This window comes from Gadus morhua, chromosome 7 (assembly GCF_902167405.1).
Source record: "Gadus morhua chromosome 7, gadMor3.0, whole genome shotgun sequence".
NCBI classification, from domain to species: domain Eukaryota; kingdom Metazoa; phylum Chordata; class Actinopteri; order Gadiformes; family Gadidae; genus Gadus; species Gadus morhua.
This window is the reverse complement of record NC_044054.1, coordinates 18,226,099-18,248,891: the sequence shown is the minus strand read 5'-3', so window position 1 is coordinate 18,248,891 and position 22,793 is coordinate 18,226,099. Positions and strand designations below refer to the sequence as shown.

Genomic DNA, 22,793 nt, shown 5'->3' with positions numbered 1-22,793 from the left:
GTTTCAAGACCCCTGCCGTCTCCTAACTATTCGTCATGCAGGGCCTAGTTAACACCGTGGAGTCCCTGCTATTTTCTTATAGCAGACCCATGCGTCTCACTCGCTTTCCCCCGTGCCTGTTAAAACGGCCAGAGTAGTAAAACTTTTATGTGATGGAACAAGGGGTGGAAAATTAAGCACCATGTTTGCCACTTTACAAGGAATTCAAAACTTTTTATTGTTAGCCTTTATGGTTACTTTTATTCTAATATATATAATCCAGAGAGAGAGATAGAGAGAGATTTTTTATCTAGCTACTAACGCGGCGGGGCGGGGTACCAACATATCCAAAGTCTCATGTGAACAGTCTATTCTATAGCTTGTGGCGAGAAGTATCTTAAAATGATAGGATCCATATGGAACCGAGTCCCTACTGATTCAAACAGCCTAGTCGTTAAAATAATAAGAACAAAGGACCCAATTTGACCTCATCTACCGTACGTAATTACGCATTTGGAAACGGGGAGAGACAGCGAAAATGGTCCCTCTTCTCACACCTCAATACGTGAGGAGATGGTTGGGCTGGGGGCGTGGCCACTCCGCGTAATTGATTTGTTTTCTTCACTTGAAAACTCGTGCTGGAGGAAGTTCAGCCACAGACTCCATGCGCGACGGACGCGACCTGACGAGCAGCTGACGAGACGATCCAATGAGTTATGTGGATGTAGAAAATTGTCCAAGTCAATTAAGGTCAGCGACAATATGATTTATATTATTTTTGTGAATTCTGCATTTCTAAATAAGTCAATCTTATGAGGATCGTGGCAAAATCATTATCTCGTGGTTAAGAAATAGGTATGATTTATGACTTACTTGATCGTGTGTTTTTCTGCAGATGGCTGTTTTCGAGACGCATGCTGGTGGAATATATCTGGATTGTACTCTGCAGACTTCTCCCCTCTTGATCTAGGTCCTCCGTGCTCATGCTTCTCTTTCGCCCTTTGCCAAGCCATAGACCTGTTACACACTTGCTGAGATGAGTACAGCGTACCCATACATTGTCATTGAAATAATAATCGCTATATTGTCTGTAGCAGGCAACATATTGGTGTGCTGGGCTGTCGCGATCAACACCACTTTGAAAAACGCCACGAACTACTTTCTGGTGTCCCTGGCTGTAGCAGACATCCTTGTGGGCTGCCTCGCCATCCCCTTCGCCATAACCATCAGCATCGGCATCAAATTGGACTTTTACGGATGTCTTTTCCTCGCGTGTTTTGTGTTAGTTTTGACCCAAAGCTCAATATTCAGCCTACTTGCGATTGCCATTGATCGATATTTGGCCGTCAAAATTTCTCTTCGGTGAGTATTTCTTTTTTTCACTCTCCATTATATGCCTGTATGTGTATGGTTCTCACTTTAATCCGATTAATTTATAGCTGTAAAAAAAAAAAAAAACACCGGTTGATGGTCATCGTCAGGCAACACCCAGGGGAGCGCTTATTAGCGCGCCTATAGTCCAACAAAACCTTGCATTGGGGTCCGCAGCTCCCCGTTTTAAACACATTTGTTCCGTTGGATAATTTACAAAAATGTAATAGGATCAGCCTGGGAAAGACCATGATCAGCCCTAGGCTCATAATGCTTTAATTTATTGGCGGACTATTTGTTATATTCTTGAGCGATCATGCATCGCATTTGATTGTGCAAATATAAATAGCGAAGTTTACATATTTTTCGGGTGGTTAAACTTCATGATAACAATGCAAGATCATATCTCAGAGCTAGTGTGTGTGTGTGTGTGTGTGTGTGTGTGTGTGTGTGTGTGTGTGTGTGTGTCTGTGTCTGTGTCTGTGCGTGTGTGTCAGAGAGCAGACTCACGTGTCGTGAGTGATTGCTACGAAGGTTAATGATGTTATTTAATGGCATTATTTGCTCTTTAAATCGAATAGGTAGGCAAGTAGATATAGGCCTGTAAAATATATACAATCCTTATACAGTAGTTATACAGTAAGGAAATAAAATGCATACGATTCGTTGTAGGCAAATCGTTCTTAAACGCGTTCCTCAATGAATCAACAACTGAGCGATAACTCAGGAGAGGAAGGCAGGCGAGGTTTTCATTCGTCACCGAGGGCATTAAACAACGGGATGGAGAGCTCTGTCACCGTCTCCTCCGCCACAGACAGTGGAAGCCACTAGATTAATATCTAACCACAGTTCGTCACCTCATCGATCACCAGGGCTCCAAAAAGATTCCCTGTGGTGACCCAGAGCTTGTTCACACATTGTAATTTCTACTTTTCAAACCAGTCAATAGAAACATCAGGGGTGATCCATATCAGCTGGGCAAATAAGACCCTCTTATTATATCCCTCCTATCTTATCTTATTAATCGTCTGGTGTCTCGGTGGTAAGCACACAAAACAAGGTTCAATGGGCGTGGAGTTTGTGTGTTCTCCCCGTGTTCACCCCGGTTTCCTCCAACACCACACCATCATGCGAGCTAAACCCTGCCCATAAGCAAGGCAAGGCGCAACACCTTGGCTTGGTTCCCTGGTCCCAGAACAGGATTGGTCCAAATGTAGAGCATGATTTTCCATGAAACAGGGATTAATGAATGCATATCACATATCTCATGTAGGCTTACCAAGTTAATTTTGGCCATCTTTATTATAATATAGTATTATGGCTAATTACTTCTAGAAAAGTTGTTATATGCAGCCCGGGCAGGCATGTAATTTAACAACTGAAGCTGATATGGGGTTTGTTATAATGGGGCCATTCAATAAACACAACCTCTGACTTCTAGTGCGGTAGCTTTCTCCTATGCTTGACTCTATCTTTTCTTTACGTAAACAAACTGAACCTCAAGAGCAGAGTCTACCTTCTACTCTGCAAACTTTTTACTGCCAAACTGTTCTCTGTAGCAACGTGACATCTCAGTGTTTACCCAGCACCCCGACTCTTACCCTACTGCATCAAATGTGCATGTGTAATGAGAACAATGTGTGTGACCAGATCGTGTTACAAACCAATGGCTAACATACCGTGTGCGTGCGTGTGTGTGTGCGTGTGTGCGTGTGTGTGTGTTCATGCATAAAACACACTCTATCCCATGGAATGCGATGTTAATGTACAACCGGCTATCATTCTTGTTCACATTGTATGGTTTTCACGGATGGTTAGAGTAGAGGTTAGCATCGTTCACGCCTCGACGAGGAGGGGACCTTCCACACGCTTCTAGAGAACTAGCGACACCAGCATCACGCTTCTTGCATTTACCAGAAATACATTGGAATTCTGTTGACATTCACACTAGACGTGACCGCATTTAACGAGGGTTTCCATCTGCAACTACATCATATCCGCCACAACACTGTCTGTTGGCTCCAACCCAGTTTCAGCCCCGACAATTTCACTCACATTGGTGCGCCCAACGCTCCACCGCTTTGACTCAGTGGAGGGCGTCCTCTCTTTCAGGATGAGTCGAAGACATTTGCCACACAACCACAAGCTGGTTCTACGCTGGGGAAAGCTGAGACCTATAGAGGTTGCCCAGGGGCACCAACAGGTGGTCGAGAGGCGAGGCTGTGGTGGGCTCCCCCTAGCAGAGCTATGATTCATCCGAGAAGTGTATGTGTGAGAGTGTGGTCACTACAGCGGGGTTGTCACGGCTTTCGTTTGAGCGTTTGAGGGGGATTGGAAAAAAGAGAGGCGGGTTAGTAAGGAGGACGAGGTGAGGAGGGAGGCATTTAGGTCAAGGAGACTCACTTGTCGGGGTGCAGGACTCAACCTTTTAAAAAACACAGCAATACAAAACAGCCCAGCTGAATAATTGATCAAAGCATTTACCGATGACATGTATGTGCTATAGGGGACGTGTGATTGGTTAGTTTGGTCCTCTGCAAAGCTTGTTTCACCTTGCTCGCTCACATTCTGCGTTTCTTCACCTCAGCGGCAACTTAAGAAACCGAGGAATGTGTAACATCTGGCACCAGCTTCTTTAGATCAGCCCATAGGTGTTTGTTTTTAGTGGAAATGATCTTGAGCCTTGGTTTTACTTTGGGTGTATCCAGTACATGGAGATTCACTGCTGGGACTTGGAGGGACTTTACCAAGTTCTGTCCAAGTTCATTGGCTCATCGGTTGGGATTTACAAGGAGCCCAGCCTTTGTTTCGGTTGAGAGAATGCATTCTAAAAAGTTCAGTATGAGTACAGCTCATCCATAATGTTGGAGATAAAATTTGCCTACATTAGGGACACAGTCATCTCAGTCATATTTTCAGCTTTTTGAAAAGATGTGTTTGATGTAGATGGCTTAACGAAACAATTGATGTACTACTGTGGCATATCCCAATCAGAGATTTCTTTGTGATGAGAAATAACTGTAGTTTCAATGAGACTGAAAAATAATAGTATAGCCAGTTCAAATTGTGTATTCTGGTGAGATCCAATATCTATAAAGATATAAATGTTTTGGGTGTGGACGCCATCTCTGAACCCATCATGGTGAGATTGTACACATATTGGATTATCTTTTCAATCTTCAAAAATGTCACTGTCAGTTTAGGCTCTCAGTTTCTCAATCCAGGCCTTTTATCTGACAGCAGTCTTTGATGACGTTTGCAGTTCAGACGTTTGCAGTTTCAAAACACATGCAAAATGCCACAACAATGTATTTAGCATACGCACAAAAGGAACCATGAATAGAAGAGCACACAAACTTCCTTGTGTGTGTGTGTGTGTGTGTGTGTGTGTGTGTGTGTGTGTGTGTGTGTGTGTGTGTGTGTGTGTGTGTGTGTGTGTGTGTGTGTGTGTGTGTGTGTGTTAGTGCGTTTGTGTGTGTGTTAGTGCGTTTGTTATTATGTGTGTGTATAAGTGAGTGTGCCTGAGTTTGTGCTTGTGAACATTCAAGCTACGTAAAATGGTGGTCCTTAATCTAAGCGCATGCTTGGCTGCGGTTTGTGGAGGTCTTTGGGAGGTTACAGCAGCTGCAGCAGCAGCAGCAGCGGCGGCGGTGGTGGAGGTGGAGGTGGAGTAGGGGGTGGGGGTGGTGGGGTTGGAGCTGGGGTTGGGGGTGGGGGTGGAGGGGTGATGTGTGGAGAATGGAGCGAGTGAAGACAGCACAACAAAGCTGGAGATGCCAGCGTGCTGCCGTCATGCCAGAACTAATCCCCAAAGCCGGGCTGGGGCCAGGGACCCCAGAGAGATAGGGTACCGTGGCACCGCCGGGGTGAGAGAGAGACATGGGGCTGGGGGGGAGGGGAAGAGAAACCGAGGGGAGAGAGAGAGAGAGAGAGAGAGAAAGGGAAGGGGGGGGGGGTATGTAGAGAGAGACACAGAGAGAAACCGAGGGGGGGGGGGGGGGGGGGGGGGAAGAGAGAGAGAGAGAGAGAGAGAGAGAGAGAGAGAGAGAGAGAGAGAGAGGGGGGGTAGAGAGAGAGAGAGAGAGAGAGAGATATAGGGGGGGGGGTAGAGAGAGAGACGGAGAGAAACCGAGGGGCAGGAGAGACAGAGAGATATGGGGGGGGGGGGAAGAGAGAGAGAGAGAGAGAGAGGGAGAGAGGGGGAGGGGGAGGGGGAGGGAGGGTGGGGGGTAGAGAGAGAGACGGAGAGAAGCCGAGGGGGGGGAGAGAGAGAGAGAGAGAGAGAGAGAGAGAGAGAGAGAGAGAGAGAGAGAGAGAGGGGGGGGGGGGGGGGGGTAGAGAGAGAGAGAGAGAGAGAGAGAGAGAGAGATAGGGGGGGGTAGAGAGAGAGACGGAGAGAAACCGAGGGGCAGGAGAGACAAAGAGATATAGGGGGGGGGGGGGAAGAGAGAGAGAGAGAGAGGGAGAGAGAGAGGGGGGGAGGGAGGGGGGGGGGTATAGAGAGAGAGACGGAGAGAAGCCGAGGGGGGGGGGAGAGAGAGAGAGAGAGAGAGAGAGAGAGAGAGAGAGAGAGAGGCAACATAACGAAACTAGTTGAGAGAAGAAACAAAATAAGTGAACACAAAGGACAGAGAGAAAAAAATAACGGTGCAACTGAGAGTGAGAATCCAAAACTGAAAACCTAACATAAGATGTATGGGTTTTATTGAATTCACCCCTCACATAATGGTCATCCTGCAGCCTTCCACCCACTTAAGCCCTAACCTTTGGTCCGATCAGCAGAGATACGTGTACGCTCCATAGGCCATTTTTATCCTCACCTCATGGCATGCCAAACCGCTGCACATATAATATTTACGACACCTGTTGTGCTCAAAGCCACTAATGAATAATTGACCATTGCAACCTTCATGTTGTGCGATTTGCATCAAACCACGGGCGGCACCATCAGAGATCAGACCTGGTTCATGATTAAGAACAGACTTCCCTACTAGTCATTTAACTGGCAAATCCTGTTTAGTAATTGTGTCGTGACAGCGACTGTTAAACAAACCATGGATGGAACTCTAACAACGTCTTCAAGCAGCTCAACCACTTCCTGCTAACAAAAAAAGTCCCAACATTTCAACCCTTACCTAACAAGGACACTGCACCGGCAGCCTGCCTGGGGGTGTGAACTGAAGGGGGCTTTGCCATTTGCTAGCTTGAGCCCTGTCTGCGGATGATTCAGTAGCTGGGGGATCTCCAGATAATGCATAGACGGACTGAGTCAAAAGCCTGACTGGGCCTGAGGTTTTTCTCTATCTGAGGGTATTGATAAATCCTCATTGAGAGGCACAGACCGCAGAGACTTATTGTCAGATTTTGCCATCAGCCCTCAGGCTTCTCGTGCCCTAAGGGGATTTCCTATACCTTAATTAATTTCCCCCTTTGTTGATGCCCCTGGGTGCTCCGCGTAGGGTTCAAGGGCTGAAGGCGAATGGCTCCAGAGGTTCTAAGTGGACGAATGGGTCTTCACACATTTTTAGAGGAAGGCCATAGGCCCATGTTATGCACCACCGGTTTGCCGATATACCATCACGCTACGAAGTCGCCACGATGCTAGAAAAGTCTGCAACAGCAACTTCAGGCACTTGATCATGTTGATCAGTCTGCCCACATATTTCACATCTAAGTCTGTGTGTCTGTATTTTAAAATGTCATCTGCTCAATGCAAATAAATAAATATTGATTGTCTGTCTCAAATTTTAAAGGTGACATATTATACATATTATATTAGAGTGTGATTAGCCGTTACGAGCCGTTTTGAAAATATGCCTCTTCTGACATCACAAGTGGGCGTGCCCACCTAGATGTGCGCTGGATAATTGAGCAACGCATACTTGTGATGTCAGAAGAGGCATATTTTCAAAACGGCTTGTAACGGCCAATCACATTCACACCTGGGGGTATCATATGTCACCTTTTAAATAACAGGCAGGATAAAACACATGACCTCTTTTTTCACTTAGAATACCCTGAATGAGATGCTAACAAGACGTCCCTCTGCAGGTACAATGAGTTGATGACCGGGAAGCGTGCCAGGGTCATCATCGCCGTCCTATGGATCCTGTCCTTCGTGATCGGCCTCATCCCCTTCCTGGAATGGAACAAGAAGAAGGAGTCCTGTGACTCTACCCCCCCCGGCAACCACTCCGGGGCAGGCGCCCCCTCTGGTGGCGGCCGCGGCGGCTTGCTGAGCAGCTGCGAGCTGGAGTGCCTCTTTGAGAGCGTGGTGGACATGCACTACATGGTCTACTTTAACTTCTTTGTGTGTGTGCTGCTGCCGCTGCTCATCATGCTGGGCATCTACCTGAAGATCTTCACCGTGGCCCGCAAGCAGATGCGCAAGATCGAGCTCAAGTGCGTGGGCAACGGCGACAGCCACCAGCACCACCGCACCCTGCTTCAGCGGGAGATCCGCGCGGCCAAGTCGCTCTCCATCATCATGGGGCTGTTTGCCCTGTGCTGGCTGCCCGTGCACGTGCTCAACTGCCTGAAACTGTTCTTCCCCAAACTGCATCGCCCGCAGATCTTGATGTACGTGGCCATCCTCCTGTCGCACGCCAACTCGGCCGTCAACCCCATCATCTACGCGTACCGCATCCAGGACTTCCGGAACACCTTCCGCAAGATCCTGTCTCGTCACATCCTGTGTCGTAGGGAGGATCTCTATCGCAGCTCCAACGGGAACCAACGGCATAGGGACCAGGTGCAGAGCTCCGGGGCCCCCGGTGGGGAGGGGGGCCAACGGGACGGCTCCATCGCGTGTTGATTCTACTGTGGTTCAATCGTTTTGAGTTCAACTATCTGTGAGGTTGTTGGAAATGTTTACAGAACAAGACAGTGTGTGCTATGTGAAGGTTGAGTGGATTTTTTTTTGGATATGCCTTGAAATGTGGACACTAATTTATGCAGTGGCTTTCAAGTCGGCGAAGGAAGCTGTGTGCGAAATGTTTAGATTTTGTTTTGTGAAGGATTTAAATGTATTTTTATTTTCATGTTGAAGCTAACTGGATTTGCAGGGCTGTGAAAAAACAACGGGTCCAGAAGGATCTGCCACTTTGCGACGTTCTTAACTGCTAATCTTCCTGCTGAGTCCCATGTTTCCCACTGAAGATACAACACACTCCTCTAACATGGGCCGGGCCGGTGAAGATGTCTTGCGTTGTGTTTTTACGTGCTCATATTTAGTTATTTATTTATTGAAGTGTCCTATTCTTGAGAATATCAAGGTTAAAACTGAGAAATCTCAGAAACAGCAGTCATAAAAGACGACTAGTACCGTGACTTGTAGCTACAGGCTGCCAACAGCTGTGGGTATGGTGTTTGTAGGCCAAGTTATCATTCAAGACTGCCGACAGCCGACAGTGAGGGATGACGAAGGAACAGGGTATATGATAGGCTGGGAAGGATTTGAACACCTCTTATCCTGTGGGTTCAATGTCAAAAAAATACTTTTAAACAACAAACCTCAGGAAGTGGAAAACTGATTGTGCCATAAAGGATAACTATTTAGTCCACTAACGAGATGCCAAGTGCCAGGTTTTTGGTCAGACTTTAGCGAACACTAGAATATCCAAAAACCGCAATACGTAATAGTAGTGTTACTCCATCCCGCCCAAAGCTCAAAACGACCGAAAGCACTTCTGATGTGTTCGCTATGAATGTCTCTCTGGGTTGCTGACACGCCTTAGCAACTATGTTGACAACCCAAACACACACATATATTGAAGTTTTACAAATAAAGTCTCATTGGCTGTCATCCGGTCCATTGAGAAGCTTGCAACACATTGTGGTGGGAGTCATTTTGCCACCTTCATCCTGTCAATAACAGTGAAGTTATCATTGAAACAAACAGAGAAGTCCCCCTTTCTCTCTGCCGCTCTCTCTCTCCCTCGCACACACATCAGGGACCACATTGGTTACCTATTTGTGCAACAGGAAGAGTGCAACCTTTGTGGAACTGGCCCAAAAAGCGTGCCAACTGAAACCACTTCCTGACCCTTAATAGTGAACTGGGTTATTGTAAAGGCCCAGTCTTTCCCTCCACTGGGTATTCAGGAAGGAGGGGGGGCATACCGGGCCTTCATTTGTACCCGCAAATTATTTGAAATGGTTCAGTGATTTTCTCTTTATTCCCGGAATGAAATTACAATTGTAAGAAAATTAACTAATTCGTTTTACAAGAGTTCATGCGCTAATTTGAACCCCACATGCCAATGATTGTAATAAAGGGATGCCATAGTGCAGGTTCACTTCGTAACCGGGCTTATCTTGCGCATCACTACTACCTTTTACATCTAACTGCCCTAAATGTAAAAGGTTTCAAAACATAGAAATCTTCAGTTTCCCCCAAGCGACCCATTTCTTGCTTCTTTGTTCTCGTTATGGTGTTCTTTGTTGGTGACTCACAGGAGCTTCTGGATTTTTACTACTTGATTGCATCACTTCTAAAAACCCCATTATCATAAACAAGGGCTAAAAACAACAAAGGCATGTGTCGACATTCTAGTACATTCCAACAGAGTCGGCTAAACCGTGCAGTGTCATGTCAGCATCTTCTGTAATATCCACTAGTAAGAAACTACACCTTTCTGGCTATCGACGGGAGTGTGGTCTCTCTTACAATCCCAAATTCCGACAGAGAGGAACAGGCCCATCAACACTAACATTCCTGCCTTTTGTGTCCATGTGTTGCCACTTCGTCATTCCTAGTCAGGAAGATCCACTGAGGTCGCGCGCTGTTCTCTGAACAAAACCACAACTGTAAAACAATACTGCTATGTAAAATATACAAGCTGTATGTAAGGTGAATTATCTTGTTAATAAAGGCGATGTTTATATTGTTCCACAGCATTCTTTATTGTCAAGGAAATGTACATGTATATATAAAAAGAAACAAGGTTACATTGAAATTGTTGTGCATTAACAAGGTACTTTAGCAAGTACAAAAGAAAAACATGTTATTTCCACAAGGAGCAGCTGACTCAGGAGCCCAGTGAAATCAAACGTCCCAGCTGTTTATTTAACCAGAACCCGACGAGGAACTGTTCCAGAAAACCCATCTGGAGTCCTTCAGCGAGCAGGAACCTCAGATTAGCGCCCTGCTCCTGGGTGTCACCCAGGTGTGTGCGTCGGTGCGTGTCCCGATCATTCACATGGTGGGCTGCGGGGGTAGGGACACGGGGCTTCGCGGGGGGGGTGGGGGTGGGGGGGGGGGGGGGGGGGGTATCCAGATTGTTCCAGTGCTTTGGAAATGGAATGCGGGTTCAGGTGGGGGTGGTGGGTCAGGAGGCGGCGGACCCCCCAGCCATTACGGTGGTGATGTGCTTGTCAGAGACGCTCTCCTGCTGGGTCAGCCCCATCGCCTGGCTCAGGTAGACGCCCAGGAGGTGCTTGCACTGGGCGGGGCCAACAGATTGACAGACAGACAGTCACCAGACAGACGGACGGAAAGGGCTTAATTAAACACACGGTGGAGTCTCCCATCTGTCCAAATCACATGTTGATCATGCAGTTTATATTCTAATGTCTGTTGACTGGTTGGTGAGAAGGATACATTGTACGGCTGATGCCAGCCAGTCTAATATGCAAATGTGAAAGACGCGTGTGTGTGTGTGGCCTATAGAGTGAGTGCTGTGTTGATCTACAGATACAGGGTTTCGGTAAATGCATTGGATGATTGAGCGTAGGCGACAGTCGTGGTCACAGTCAAATGAAGGCACCTAAGGCGTTGGATGGTGAAAGGCAGTAGTTCAGGCAGTGGAGGAGGTTGTCTGGCAACGAGGAAAGGCCACCGCCAAAGAGGCCTAAACCTAAGCGCTATGTAAATGCAGTAAATTTACCATTCTGGGTGAAATATGTTTTTAGAAGCTTTGTTGTGATACCGTCAATGTGTTCTGGGGCCATCCTGTGTTATGTGTGGGTGGGTGTGTATTAGCATGTTTACTCAAGTAGCAGAGGGAGATTTAGTTCTATGTGTTAGATGGCTTACCACCGCGCCCCCTTATGATTAACCAGCAATGCTTAAAAGGGACGATATTATTTCTGCCACCAGGTGTGAGTGTGATAAGCCATTACAAGCCGTTTGGAAATCAGCCTTCGCCTGTGCTTTAGTGACGTTTTTTTTTTTTGTGGTAGATGGTTAACCTAGTTGTAAGGATGATGATGGATAGATAAGCTAATTGTCTACAGTCCACTGGGTAGGCTGGTAGGAAAAGGCAGATTTCCAAATGGCATGTAATTGCTTATCCCACTCGCACCTGGGGGCAGAATATCCCCCTTAAAGGGGACATATTATACCACCAGGTGTGAGTGGGATTAGCCTTAAAAGCCGTTTCGAAAATCTGCCCCATATGACATCACAAGTGGGCGTGTCCACCTAGATCTGTGCTGGATAGATGAGCAACGTTTACTTCAGTCCACTGGGTAGGCTGGTAGATTGATCTACCCAGCACAGATCTAGGTGGACACGCCCACTAGTGATGTCATATGGGGCAGATATTTGGAAGGCTTTGTAAGGCTAATCACACTCACACCTGGTGGCATAATATGTCCCCTTTAAACTCCATTCCCACCTTTGGATGTCCCCATTCAACCTGAACGTGCCCCCCCCTGTGAGTGACATAGCTCCAAATAGACCATCGTTGTTTTGATACACACAACACTGTGGCAAAGCAAGATGCCGCTCATAAAGAATATTCTAGAAGATTTATGCGTCGAAGAAATCCCCTCTATATATATATTTATATATATATATAAAGCAGGTGCCCTGACGGTGCCGTGTGAATGTACTTCTCTGACCATCTCATCGTACTCGACAGTCGTTAAAAAATCCTCAGAGAATCGACACAGACCCACCGCGCTTGCTAACTCACTGGGGGGGCGCTAGGCTAAACTTAGCTCGCAGCGCATAGCATAAACGAAGCCCAGGAATGCAATGCAGTGGGCTTTCTTTTATAACCCCTGTTGTTGTGGAGCACTATTTGGCGGGGGCGCATGGCAGGGGCGCATGGCTGGTGCGCGGCCAGGAGCCACACATCAGCACCCCCCTCTCCGTGTGCGGAGGCGCACGGAGAGGGGGGTGCTGATGTGTGGCTCTTCCAGCCAGCATCCTGCCTCCCCCGGGGGGGGGGGGGGGGAACGACCGGTCGTCCCGATCGCCCGTGGTCGGGAGGGCGCGGCCGTGTTCGGGGAAGCACAGCCGTGTTTTTTCAGCTTTGCCGTGGGCTGGCTGGAGACAACCTGGGCCAGCCAGACAACAACAGGACTCCCACAGCACCGAGGTTTCTCCCGGGTCGACATGCCTTAGCACGCGTACCCTCCCTTTCCTAAGATAACCCCACGACCCAAAACGCAGGCTTCCTCGGAAATGTGGCTAAAAACGTTAACTATTGCGTTGGGGCAGCTGTTGGTGTGTCTGTCTGTGTGTGTGTCTGTGTGTCTGTCTGTCTGTCTGTCTGTCTGTCTGTCTGTCTGTCTGTCTGTCTGTCTGTCTGTCTGTCTGTCTGTCTGTCTGTGTGTCTGTGTGTCTGTGTGTCTGTCTGTCTGTCTGTCTGTCTGTGTGTTTGTGTGTGTGTGTGTGTGTGACGGTTGGATCAATGCATAGAGCATGCATACAGCGTTGGGGCAGCTGTGTGTGTGTGTGTGTGTGTGTGTGTGTGTGTGTGTGTGTGTGTGTGTGTGTGTGTGTGTGTGTGTGTGTGTGTGTGTGTGTGTGTGTGTGTGTGTGTGTGTGTGCGCGCGCGCGCGCGTGCGCGTGCATGTGCGTGTGGGTCTGTCCCATCAGAGCTCACCAGAAGGCCGTCGTTCCTGCGGAGCACTGCGTAAGCGAAGGCGGGACATGGGCAGTAGTGGCAGGAGGTGAAGCAGGTGTACAGCCGGCCCGAGCCGCCTGTCACCTGAGCGGTGTGAACAAACAGGCCGTCAGTGGTCTCTATCCAGGCCACCTCATCCCCCAACCACAGGGAGAGTCAGGCGTGTAGAAGCGCTGATTCATGCAAAGCACATTTAAATTGGGCGAATGCCCTCAAATTTAAAACTCGCGAATCCGTTGGCCATCCCGGCTTCTGGGGCTTGTGAAAACAACCACCAGTTCCCCGCTCTTAAAAACCAATAGATGAGGGAGTGCCTGGATCTAAACACAATCTTTTTCATGACGCCCAGAGGTATAAACAAAAACCCTCTCTGTGCATCTCCCCGGACCGTCTACCTTCCCGACGAGTCCCGACACGCGCCCCCCCCACCCTGTCACCTGTCCCCCGACCGGCTGAAGGTGATGGGTTGGCCTCCCCGTCCTCCGCTGGGATAATTAACGACCTTGGACAGGCGGGATGCATTTTTTAAACAAGTCCAGCCGAGCGGGACTAATGAGCCCTCCGCTGACAGCCTCCCGCCCGAGCAGGGCTCCCGTTCTTGGCGGGGGGGGGGGGGGGAGCACATGGGAGAGCATGTCAGAGGAGCTCCTCCGCACCGTGATGTAACTAATGCCTCCCCGTCCCTGCTCCATTAATCCCCCGAGCCCCCTCTGCATCACCTTCGCCTGTGACCTTCCCAAGTAAAACATCCAATTTGTCCCGTGTGACGCTTCAACGTTAAATAAGTCACGAAGATCACCCCATTACACACGAAGCCTTCTTCGCCGGTGCCACAAAGAAAGGGCGGCCTGAGATCGTGATCACCAGTGGGAACAAGGCACAGGCCCCAGCACAGAGGCCCAAGCCAGGGACGCCGGCCAGCCTCAAGAGCACCGGACGCATTGAGAACCAGCTCACATTTTCGGCTCCCCTTTATGTTCTGGATCGGGCATGGCAGAGTCACATGCCACACGCGGCGGCCTATTTGGGATGCGACGGCACCAGCTGGCTGGTGCTTTGCTCCCCTCCCTGTGGAACCTCGACGAAACCCCAATGACCGCGGGAGGGATCCACAGCGAGCACTGTTAATCAAGTGGCCTTGCCCGGTCGCTGCAAAGTTGAAAACAAATAAATCAATAAATGGATGAATGGTATGAGTGACCACAGGGCCTCTCTGAGCGGGCCCAGGCCTGGGCAGTGGCCTCCGGTAGCCACGACTCTGGTTCTCAGGGGGGGGGGGGGGTTGATATAAAACAGCCAAGAACACCACGTGAGAAATATGAATTGACATGGGAAGTTGTTGGCCGGATAACGTCGCCTCCGTTGTTGATGGAAGCATGCATAAATATTTGATCTGATTTGTATGCAATTTGCTGAGGCAGGCCGTTTTCACAATACAGATGTGAACTTCGATTTGCATTCCAACCCGCCCGCTGTCCTCATAACAAGCGCCCAACGCCGGATTCAGCTGGTCACTCTTATCAATGTTTTGCTCGTTTTTCTTTCCAACAAAAAACAAGGGGAAAATAGAGACTGGTGTTATTCATAACAAGTCTTATCTTAATTTGTGACTCGGTTGTAACGGGAAGTGTGACTGTACCCTTTGGTTTGGAAGATTACCTTCTTGAGAAGAGGAGTAGGCTGAGAAGACGACGCGGCTCATTGTAATGTTAATATCAGAGGATCAATTATAGGTTCATCCGTTTAATATCTCCAACATACCACATTTTGACCCGACATCCTCATCATACTAACATGTTAATCATATATAAACTTGATTTGTACTGTCAATTTGATTTATAGTCAAAATCAGCAAAAACAGCCCAGAAAAAAATCACTGGGAAAAACAACAAACTAATCGTCCTATATAAAACTACGAGCAGTAAATAGCAAAAGTTGTTCATCTTCTTCATGTATTCCTCTTCATGACGTTCCACCAGAGAGCCCTGACCGCATGAGAAAGTGATGGCTCACAACACTGGGGCTGCTCCAAAGCAAACAGCAGACAACATATCAGCAGAGGAACCCAGGACCAGGTGCTGAGACTGGCCTAGCACAACATGCAAAGGCAGAGCAGACCGCGATGCCAGTAAGGCCCTGCCCTCTGACTCATCAGGAAGCCCCTGCTATTGATAAGACGAGGAAACCACAAAGACCCAGAAGAGTCAACTCTATCTGTGCCTGAGTACAGCACGTACACGTGGTGTGCACCCACAGGCCGCTCTATCTGGAAGCTACGTTCCACCCCGGTACAGATACAGCTCACCAGCAGGATGGGTGGGAACCGTTTGGATGTGGGCTTGTGATTGGATGAACCATCTGTTTATCACGACGTTTCTCATAGGACGCCGATTGGCCCGAACCACTTTGGTTCGTCCTCAATTGGACCTTGATCTTGCAATCCAGCTTCCTCACAAGATAAAGGGATGGGTGAAGCAAAGACATTTAAGTACCTACTTCCTTCATACATTAATAATGATTACTAATATACAGGGTCCATCATTTACTATTCAAACCATTTTCCTGATCTGGTAGGCCAAAAGATACATTTCTAAAAGGTACATTTTGACCCAGGCTTATATACGTGCAGAAAATGTACAACATGTTTTCACTTTGTCATTCACTTCATATAAAGAACAATAACAATAACAATCGATCACAAAAATAACCAACGTTGGAAAGCCAGTGACCATAGTGTGCTGACACATAACAACACAAGTTGTTATTCTAACTTCATAAACCACAGAGCATTGGTTGGACAGGGCCCCAGTTAAAGCCACATTGCATATAAAACAACTGACACACATTGTGTCAACAAGGCAAACAGGCAGAGTCACCTAAAACACGTTGGACCACCTTAAGAGACCTACTTCTGTTTCAATTGATATTCTATATTCTAGAGAGGTCTGCTCAAGGACTACTTTAACTACAGCACCACCCGTGTAAGACCTCCCTCATGACTTACACAGCAACTTGTAATGTTTGGACTTAAAGCCATCACTGACAGGTCCAGAGTTAGAGACCAATGATTTCGTTTCTGCGTCTAAATATGGGATTCCTCACATCTTTTTTAGATTAAAAAAATAAAACACAAGCGACTAACATGAGAACCTTAATGCCAGAAATCAAGGTGGAATGACATTTATCTGTCCTTATCTGGTTGAAAACCTCCATTCTGCTTGGTCGATTATGGCATTCTACCGTCTTTCATTTCTGAATAGCTGTCCGCTGCCATAGATAATAGACTGCTGCTATGGATACAGTTCAATTTGTAGTGTAACAATCTTCTAAATCAATCAAATAAATTGCTGAGATATTGTGTGTCAAAGGAGGATAAGGTACAGCGTCGATATTAGGAAATGTTTGGGGTCTTGCTTCACCCTGCCTGGGTTTTTCTCGCCAAAATAACCTACATTTTTCTTCATTAAAGAGGAATTCATTAGGACTTATTTAACTAAAGCGGCTATTAAATAGTAAAAAAATAAAGTCAAATGGGGAATCAGAGACAGAAGGAAGATAAATAACTGTGTCCCATGTGTGCAATTGAATACTTCTTACTGTAACAACACAATTCGTAGGGAAGACGTTTGTTACTATACGACACGTTTCAGAACAGCCGCTCATCATCACGGAAACAGATTCTTCATGTTCCTGTTTCTGCTTCTATGTTTTCTAAAGAATCTTATTAAGCATGAAGATGAGGAACCCACAAAACCCCAGAGAGTTCTCTGTCAACCGTCTCTGTGTCTCGGTACGTGACGATACCACTGAGTACAGCACGTACACGTGGTGTGCACCCACAGGCCGCTCTATCTGGAAGCTACGTTCCACCCCGGTACAGATACAGCTCACCAGCAGGATGGGTGACCTCTTTGGGAACCGTTTGGATGTGGGCTTGTGATTGGATGAACCATCTGTTTATCACGACGTTTCTCATAGGACGCCGATTGGCCCGAACCACTTTGGTTCGTCCTCAATTGGACCTTGATCGTGCAATCCAGCTTCCTCACAAGATAAAGGGATGGGTGAAGCAAAGACATTTAAGTACCTACTTCCTTCATACATTAATAATGATTACTAATATACAGGGTCCATCATTTACTATTCAAACCATTTTCCTGATCTGGTAGGCCGAAAGATACATTTCTAAAAGGTACATTTTGACCCAGGCTTATATACGTGCAGAAAATGGGTGCCTGTTTTCACTTTGTCATTCACTTTATATAAAGAATAAATATAACAATCGATCACAAAAATAACCAACGTTGGAAAGCCAGTGACCATAGTGTGCTGACACATAACAACACAAGTTGTTATTCTAACTTCATAAACCACAGAGCATTGGTTGGACAGGGCCCCAGTTAAAGCTACATTGCAACAAGGCGAACAGGCAGGGTCACATAAAACACGTTTGACCACCTTAAGAGACCTACTGTACAGAGACATATTTCTGCTTCAATTGATATTCTATATTCTAGAGAGGTCTGCTCAAGGACTACTTTAACTACAGCACCACCCGTGTAAGACCTCCCTCATGACTTACACAGCAACTTGTAATGTTTGGACTTAAAGCCATCACTGACAGGTCCAGAGTTAGAGACCAATGATTTCGTTTCTGCGTCTAAATATGGGATTCTTCACTTTTTTTTTTAGATAAAATAATAACACTACAACCGACTAACATGAGTACCTAAATGCCAGAAATCAAGGTGGAATGACATTTATCTGTCCTTATCTGGTTGAAAACCTCCATTCTGCTTGGTCGATAAAGACATTCTACCGTCTTTCATTTCTGAATAGCTGTCCGCTGCCATAGATAACAGACCGTTGCTATTGATAAGAATTACATTTGTAGCATAACAACTTTCTTGATCAATCAAATTAATTGTGAGTCAAGTTAGAATAATGTGCAGCGACAATATTGTGAAATATTTGGGGTCTTGCTACACCCTGTCTGGATTTTACTCGCCATAATGACCGGCTCCCAGTAACTTATCTATTACTAATTACATTTTTCTTCATTAAAGAGGAATTTATAAGGACTTATTTGACTAAAGCAGCTATTAAATGGTAAAAATGGGGAATCAGGGACAGAAGAACGATAACTTTGTGTCACGTGTATGCATTGATTTCTTCTACCGTTAGGGCACAATTTACAGGAAAGACGTTTGTTACTAAACGTTTCTCAACAGCTGCTCATCATCATTGAAATAGATTCTTCATGTTCCTGTTTCTGCTTCTATGTTTTCTAAGGAACTGCATTCAACAAAACTACATGTCTTCTTTTAACTTTTATTGTTGCTGGCTATTTGCCTAAGCTTGAAGAAGCGGGCTTTTAACCAGAAAACCCTGAGAACTATGACCAGGAAGGTGGAAGGATCCCAATGGGAAGCAGGCAACAAGGCAAACAGCCAGATTCACAGCCCCAATTGACATTAGGGATTCATAATAGTTGCATAATTTAAATGCTAACTCAGTTTAAACAATCCAACAAACAAATACACAATAAACCAGAACATTTTCAACATGACACTGTATCTTTTGGAAAAGGGAACACAAACATCTTGAATTGGGCAAAGGTGGGTGCACTTCAGGGTTGACAAAACGGATACAATCTTTAAATAAACTTTTTCGAATTCATTTCCAATGAATGCCGGTGGACCCCAAATACCATTTCAGCCTAGGGAATAAGGAACAATTAACAAAGGTATGATTGAATTGTATCCAAACCCAAAGGAGAGCTCCGGCCCGAATGTAGGCTGATTATTTAGGGCTTTTATTGAGATGAAAATGAAAAGAAGGAAATGTGAGTCAGAATGACAATGAGTCCCTGTGGACTGATACAGTGTCTATGAAAGCATAATGACCTTCAATTGAGACAAGTGAGAAATTAGAAAAAAAATTGAGAAGTTTTCTTTCAGTATTTTTTTTCACACAAAGATCTGTTTCAATAGTCAGATTGGAGTTTACTTTCGTTTTAGATAACCACAGACTAGTCTTGGTGGAGTAAGAAATGAAACAGTGATATGGGTTGATATGAGACTAACATCAACAACCCCATGCTATTAATTCTAGCAAGGTATGCAATGTATTCGTCGTTATACAGTGCCTATCCCATGTATTTGGAATTTTGAACAGTACTACATACAATAGTGATAATCATGCAGACACGTGAGATAGCAAATGCTGGCCTTAACTAGTTTGTTAAATAACTAACCTCATTAGTACGTTATCTAAGAAAAGGCACAGAATATGCATTTAAATAGTTATCAAATACTTGAAGATATATGGTAAATGAGACTTTTTTTTTTTTTTTAATAATACAAACTGGGCACTAATATTTAACTATTTTGGATAAAAGATGGCAGTAGGCCCCAGCGAGAATTGAACTCACGACCCCTGGTTTACAAGACCAGTGCTCTAACCTCTGAGCTATGGAGCCTTGGTTGCCTATTCTGTTTGGACACGCATTAAACAAAGTGCAGAACCAAGAGGCCAACAGTGCAACACCAGCAGGCGGAGGAGTTAACAGTATGGTCACAGCTAGTTCTGCATTTAATCCTATTTCTTATGAAATACAGTACAGTCAACTCATAGATACAAGAATCCTATCTTTGTGTTGCCTTGGTAAATCAATAGATCCGTCCAACTCTCCCTGACCCAATATAAGCTGAGAGTTGCAGAAACCAGTGGTGGAACACAGATCTTTTACTAAAGCAAAAGTAGTAATACCTCCCTGTAGAAATACTTGTAGGTAAAAGTCCTGCATGGAAAATGTTGCTTGCATAAAAGTACAAAAGTATAAGCATCAAATATTAAAGTACCAAAAGTGAAAGAAGGCTACTCATTATGCAGAATGGCCTATTTCAAAATATAAATTATATTATTAAATACAAAGTTGGATCAATGTATCCTGGTCTTTATTGATAGATTTATAAAGCTTCATTGAAATTATAATATGATTACATAATTGGTTATATTTTTTATTGTTATTCATAATCTGCGAAATAACTTGTTAATAAAGAGGTCAGACATAGTAGAGTAAAAAGTACAATATTTGCCTGTGAGATGTAGTGGAGTACAAGTATAAGATAAGCAGACAAAAGAAGTACAAGAACCTCAGATTTCTACCCGAGTACAGAACCTAAGCAAATGTACTGAGCTACATTCCGGCAAAGACACGGAGACATACAGGGAAACTAGTGTATTATCTAATGTGGGAGAAAAAAACAATGCCGACCTGGTACACTTTGCGTCCACTGGGTGAGGACAGACAGGTGACCGAGTGCTTGTCCACTAGGTCCAGCGCCTGCAGCGCACAAGAGCCAAAGACAAACTTAAGCCTGAAAGAAAATGGAGGGGAGCATCAGGAGAACATATTCATCTGGATAGTTTACACTGCCACCATAATGAGCTTGCCATGCAATTAAATGGCATTATGTACAATCATTATCACTTGAATAAATAGTTTGAAATAAGACGGGAGGCACAACGCATAATTCAATAAATAAAACTGATTAGTTTACCAAGAATGTGCAGGATTGACTTGGGGTAAGGGTGTAATTGTGGTCACGCCACTTCAGTCTACAGTCTACCTGCAGGCATCCTTGATCAAGTTGCCTCACTTAGATTTTTAGCTACTAGCGCTGACTTATAGTGATTAATAAAGAAATAAACTTTAAAGCGGCTTTGGATAAAAGTGTCACAGAGTAACCTAGTCATCTATGATACTAGGTCACAAACAAGACTGTAAAGTAAAACCAGTCTAGACTAATCTCGGACCACGGTTCGGTTCCAAGGGAACAAATATGTGGTCTAGAAAAAGTGGTGGTAAAAGTGGAAACGCCGATGTGAGAGCGACACTCAAGGTCATCCCTTAAACGAAAGTCATCCTGCCTCACAGACAGGAAGTGGTCATGTTGATCTACACGTGGAGCAATACTGTGCCTCCCTAGTCACACAACCACGCATGCAGTTCTGCAGGAAATGTCTTGACAAAAGGACAATAGCGTGGTGCACTGCCATTGCATTGTGTCTTTGGATTGTCACTGTGTCAACACTGAGCTGGTAAAAAAAGAATCAAATCATGCCGGTCAGCGAACAAGTCAGCCCATCCATGGACATGGACAAGGTTGTTGCTTTTTTAATCAATCTGCCATCCAGACCTCAGTGGTCTTCCGTCCAAGCAAAAAAACAGATTAGTGCAAGTGCAAACTAAACACATTACTTGTGGGATAACGCATTACCAGGAGCCGTATTAACAACCCCTGCGACTATACTTACACAAGTGCAGCTAAGAATACACACCCATTACTGTAAGCACTGATACTTACGCAATCAATAGGTCATCAGGTACTGCAAGGTAAAGACGAGAGAAAAATAATGTAAAACACCTTTGTTAACAATGGCAGATTGTTTTTTCACAATTACATAGGTTGAGACCAAAAGCATGCAGATCACCATTCTGGTAGTAATGGGATGTTTTATATTATACAAACAAGAAGTTGAGTCACAGATTTTGTTGAGACCCAAGTCATTAATCATGGACACATCTACATCAAATAACTGTAAATAAATAACTATAAGGACATAATAATTGTATCATGGCAATTTATTCTAAGTCAAGATGTTAATTTATGTGAAAAACAACATCTGAATCCTTATCGAATATATGGCAATCATCTCAATTGGAGTTAAATTATCCAGTTGTAAGCCATGGTCCAATCTCCTCTACTGCAGCACCCCCTACTGGTACATCTCAGACGCTTCACTGATCTTTCGCTACCTAAATAAACTACTGAAGTTATGGCTAAGACATTTACGTTGCAGTTCTATGACCGTTGATAGGATTTTAAATTTATCTGAAGAATTAACGTTTTGGTAAGTGTGTAGCCTTTTAGCTTCGAGTTTGTAACGTTTAGGTTGAGGTTACCAAGAGTGACACGCTAACATCAAAATGTTACGGTAAACGCTACGTTACCATTATAACGTTATTAATAGGACGTATTAGTTAGCAATTTAAGACACTAAACAGTACTGTCCTTACTTTGTGACTTTTCTTCATATATTTTCTGAATGTCTTTAAATAACTGTTCAGCCACTGCAGGTAAAAAAGAGCGCATTGCTTACAGGAACTCTTCAGATTTACTTGCGGTATCTTGACCAATAGGCGGCTCGTATATTACGACGTTTCCTGTCTACATTTTATTCCAAAGTAAAAGCCTGAGGCACGATCGAAATGTCATAATAAAAGTTTGGTCTTACGTTGCAAAAATATAGATTACGTTTTGGGGGCTTTAATTCAGGATATTGGTGTATGTAATGTGCAAACTTTCTTTTTTTTTTGCTTCGGCAGGCCTCGCATAAGGACAACGGCATAATTTGCACCCTCCATTAAAAAAAGGGGAATAGTATAGGTTAAATACTCAAACTAAGATAAATAGCAAGTTAATACTTTTGCCAATCATTTAGGAGGCACATACAAGTAACCTACCTAAGATACTTGAGTAAAATACTGAATAGGGTGTATTTACGTATGTATGTGAA

General features: G+C 45.2%; 2 protein-coding genes and 1 non-coding gene across 3 annotated transcripts; 1 reads left to right on the top strand and 2 right to left on the bottom strand.

The window, feature by feature from the left end:
• Nucleotides 1-953: 953 nt before the first annotated feature.
• adora2b (adenosine A2b receptor) lies at nucleotides 954-10,240 on the top strand. The gene is made up of 2 exons (XM_030361143.1): nucleotides 954-1,341; nucleotides 7,402-10,240. Exons 1-2 carry the CDS (start codon nucleotides 1,016-1,018, stop codon nucleotides 8,162-8,164), a joined length of 1,089 nt encoding a protein of 362 aa, XP_030217003.1. The 5' UTR covers nucleotides 954-1,015; the 3' UTR covers nucleotides 8,165-10,240.
• On the bottom strand, nucleotides 10,234-22,428 carry zswim7 (zinc finger, SWIM-type containing 7). Its single transcript, XM_030361144.1, has 5 exons — nucleotides 22,294-22,428; nucleotides 21,581-21,602; nucleotides 20,488-20,590; nucleotides 13,188-13,292; nucleotides 10,234-10,793 (listed from the first exon to the last, which is right to left on the bottom strand). The coding sequence occupies exons 1-5, from the start codon at nucleotides 22,367-22,369 to the stop codon at nucleotides 10,680-10,682; spliced, it is 420 nt and encodes a 139-aa protein (XP_030217004.1). The 5' UTR covers nucleotides 22,370-22,428; the 3' UTR covers nucleotides 10,234-10,679.
• Nucleotides 19,617-19,689, bottom strand: trnat-ugu (transfer RNA threonine (anticodon UGU)). The gene has a single exon. It is a non-coding gene; the product is annotated as a tRNA-Thr (tRNA).
• Nucleotides 22,429-22,793: the final 365 nt, after the last annotated feature.

Bases quoted from the DNA above. Each gene is read 5' to 3' on its own strand.
- zswim7 (XM_030361144.1), bottom strand. From the start codon at position 22,369: ATGCGCTCTTTTTTACCTGCAGTGGCTGAACAGTTATTTAAAGACATT. The intron at 20,591-21,580 runs GTAAGTATCAGT...ATTTTCTTTCAG, and splicing joins CCTGATGACCTATTGATTGC to GCTTAAGTTTGTCTTTGGCT. The intron at 13,293-20,487 runs GTCGGCATTGTT...CACACCGCTCAG, and splicing joins GTGGACGCAAAGTGTACCAG to GTGACAGGCGGCTCGGGCCG.
- adora2b (XM_030361143.1), top strand. From the start codon at position 1,016: ATGAGTACAGCGTACCCATACATTGTCATTGAAATAATAATCGCTATA. The intron at 1,342-7,401 runs GTGAGTATTTCT...GTCCCTCTGCAG, and splicing joins GCCGTCAAAATTTCTCTTCG to GTACAATGAGTTGATGACCG.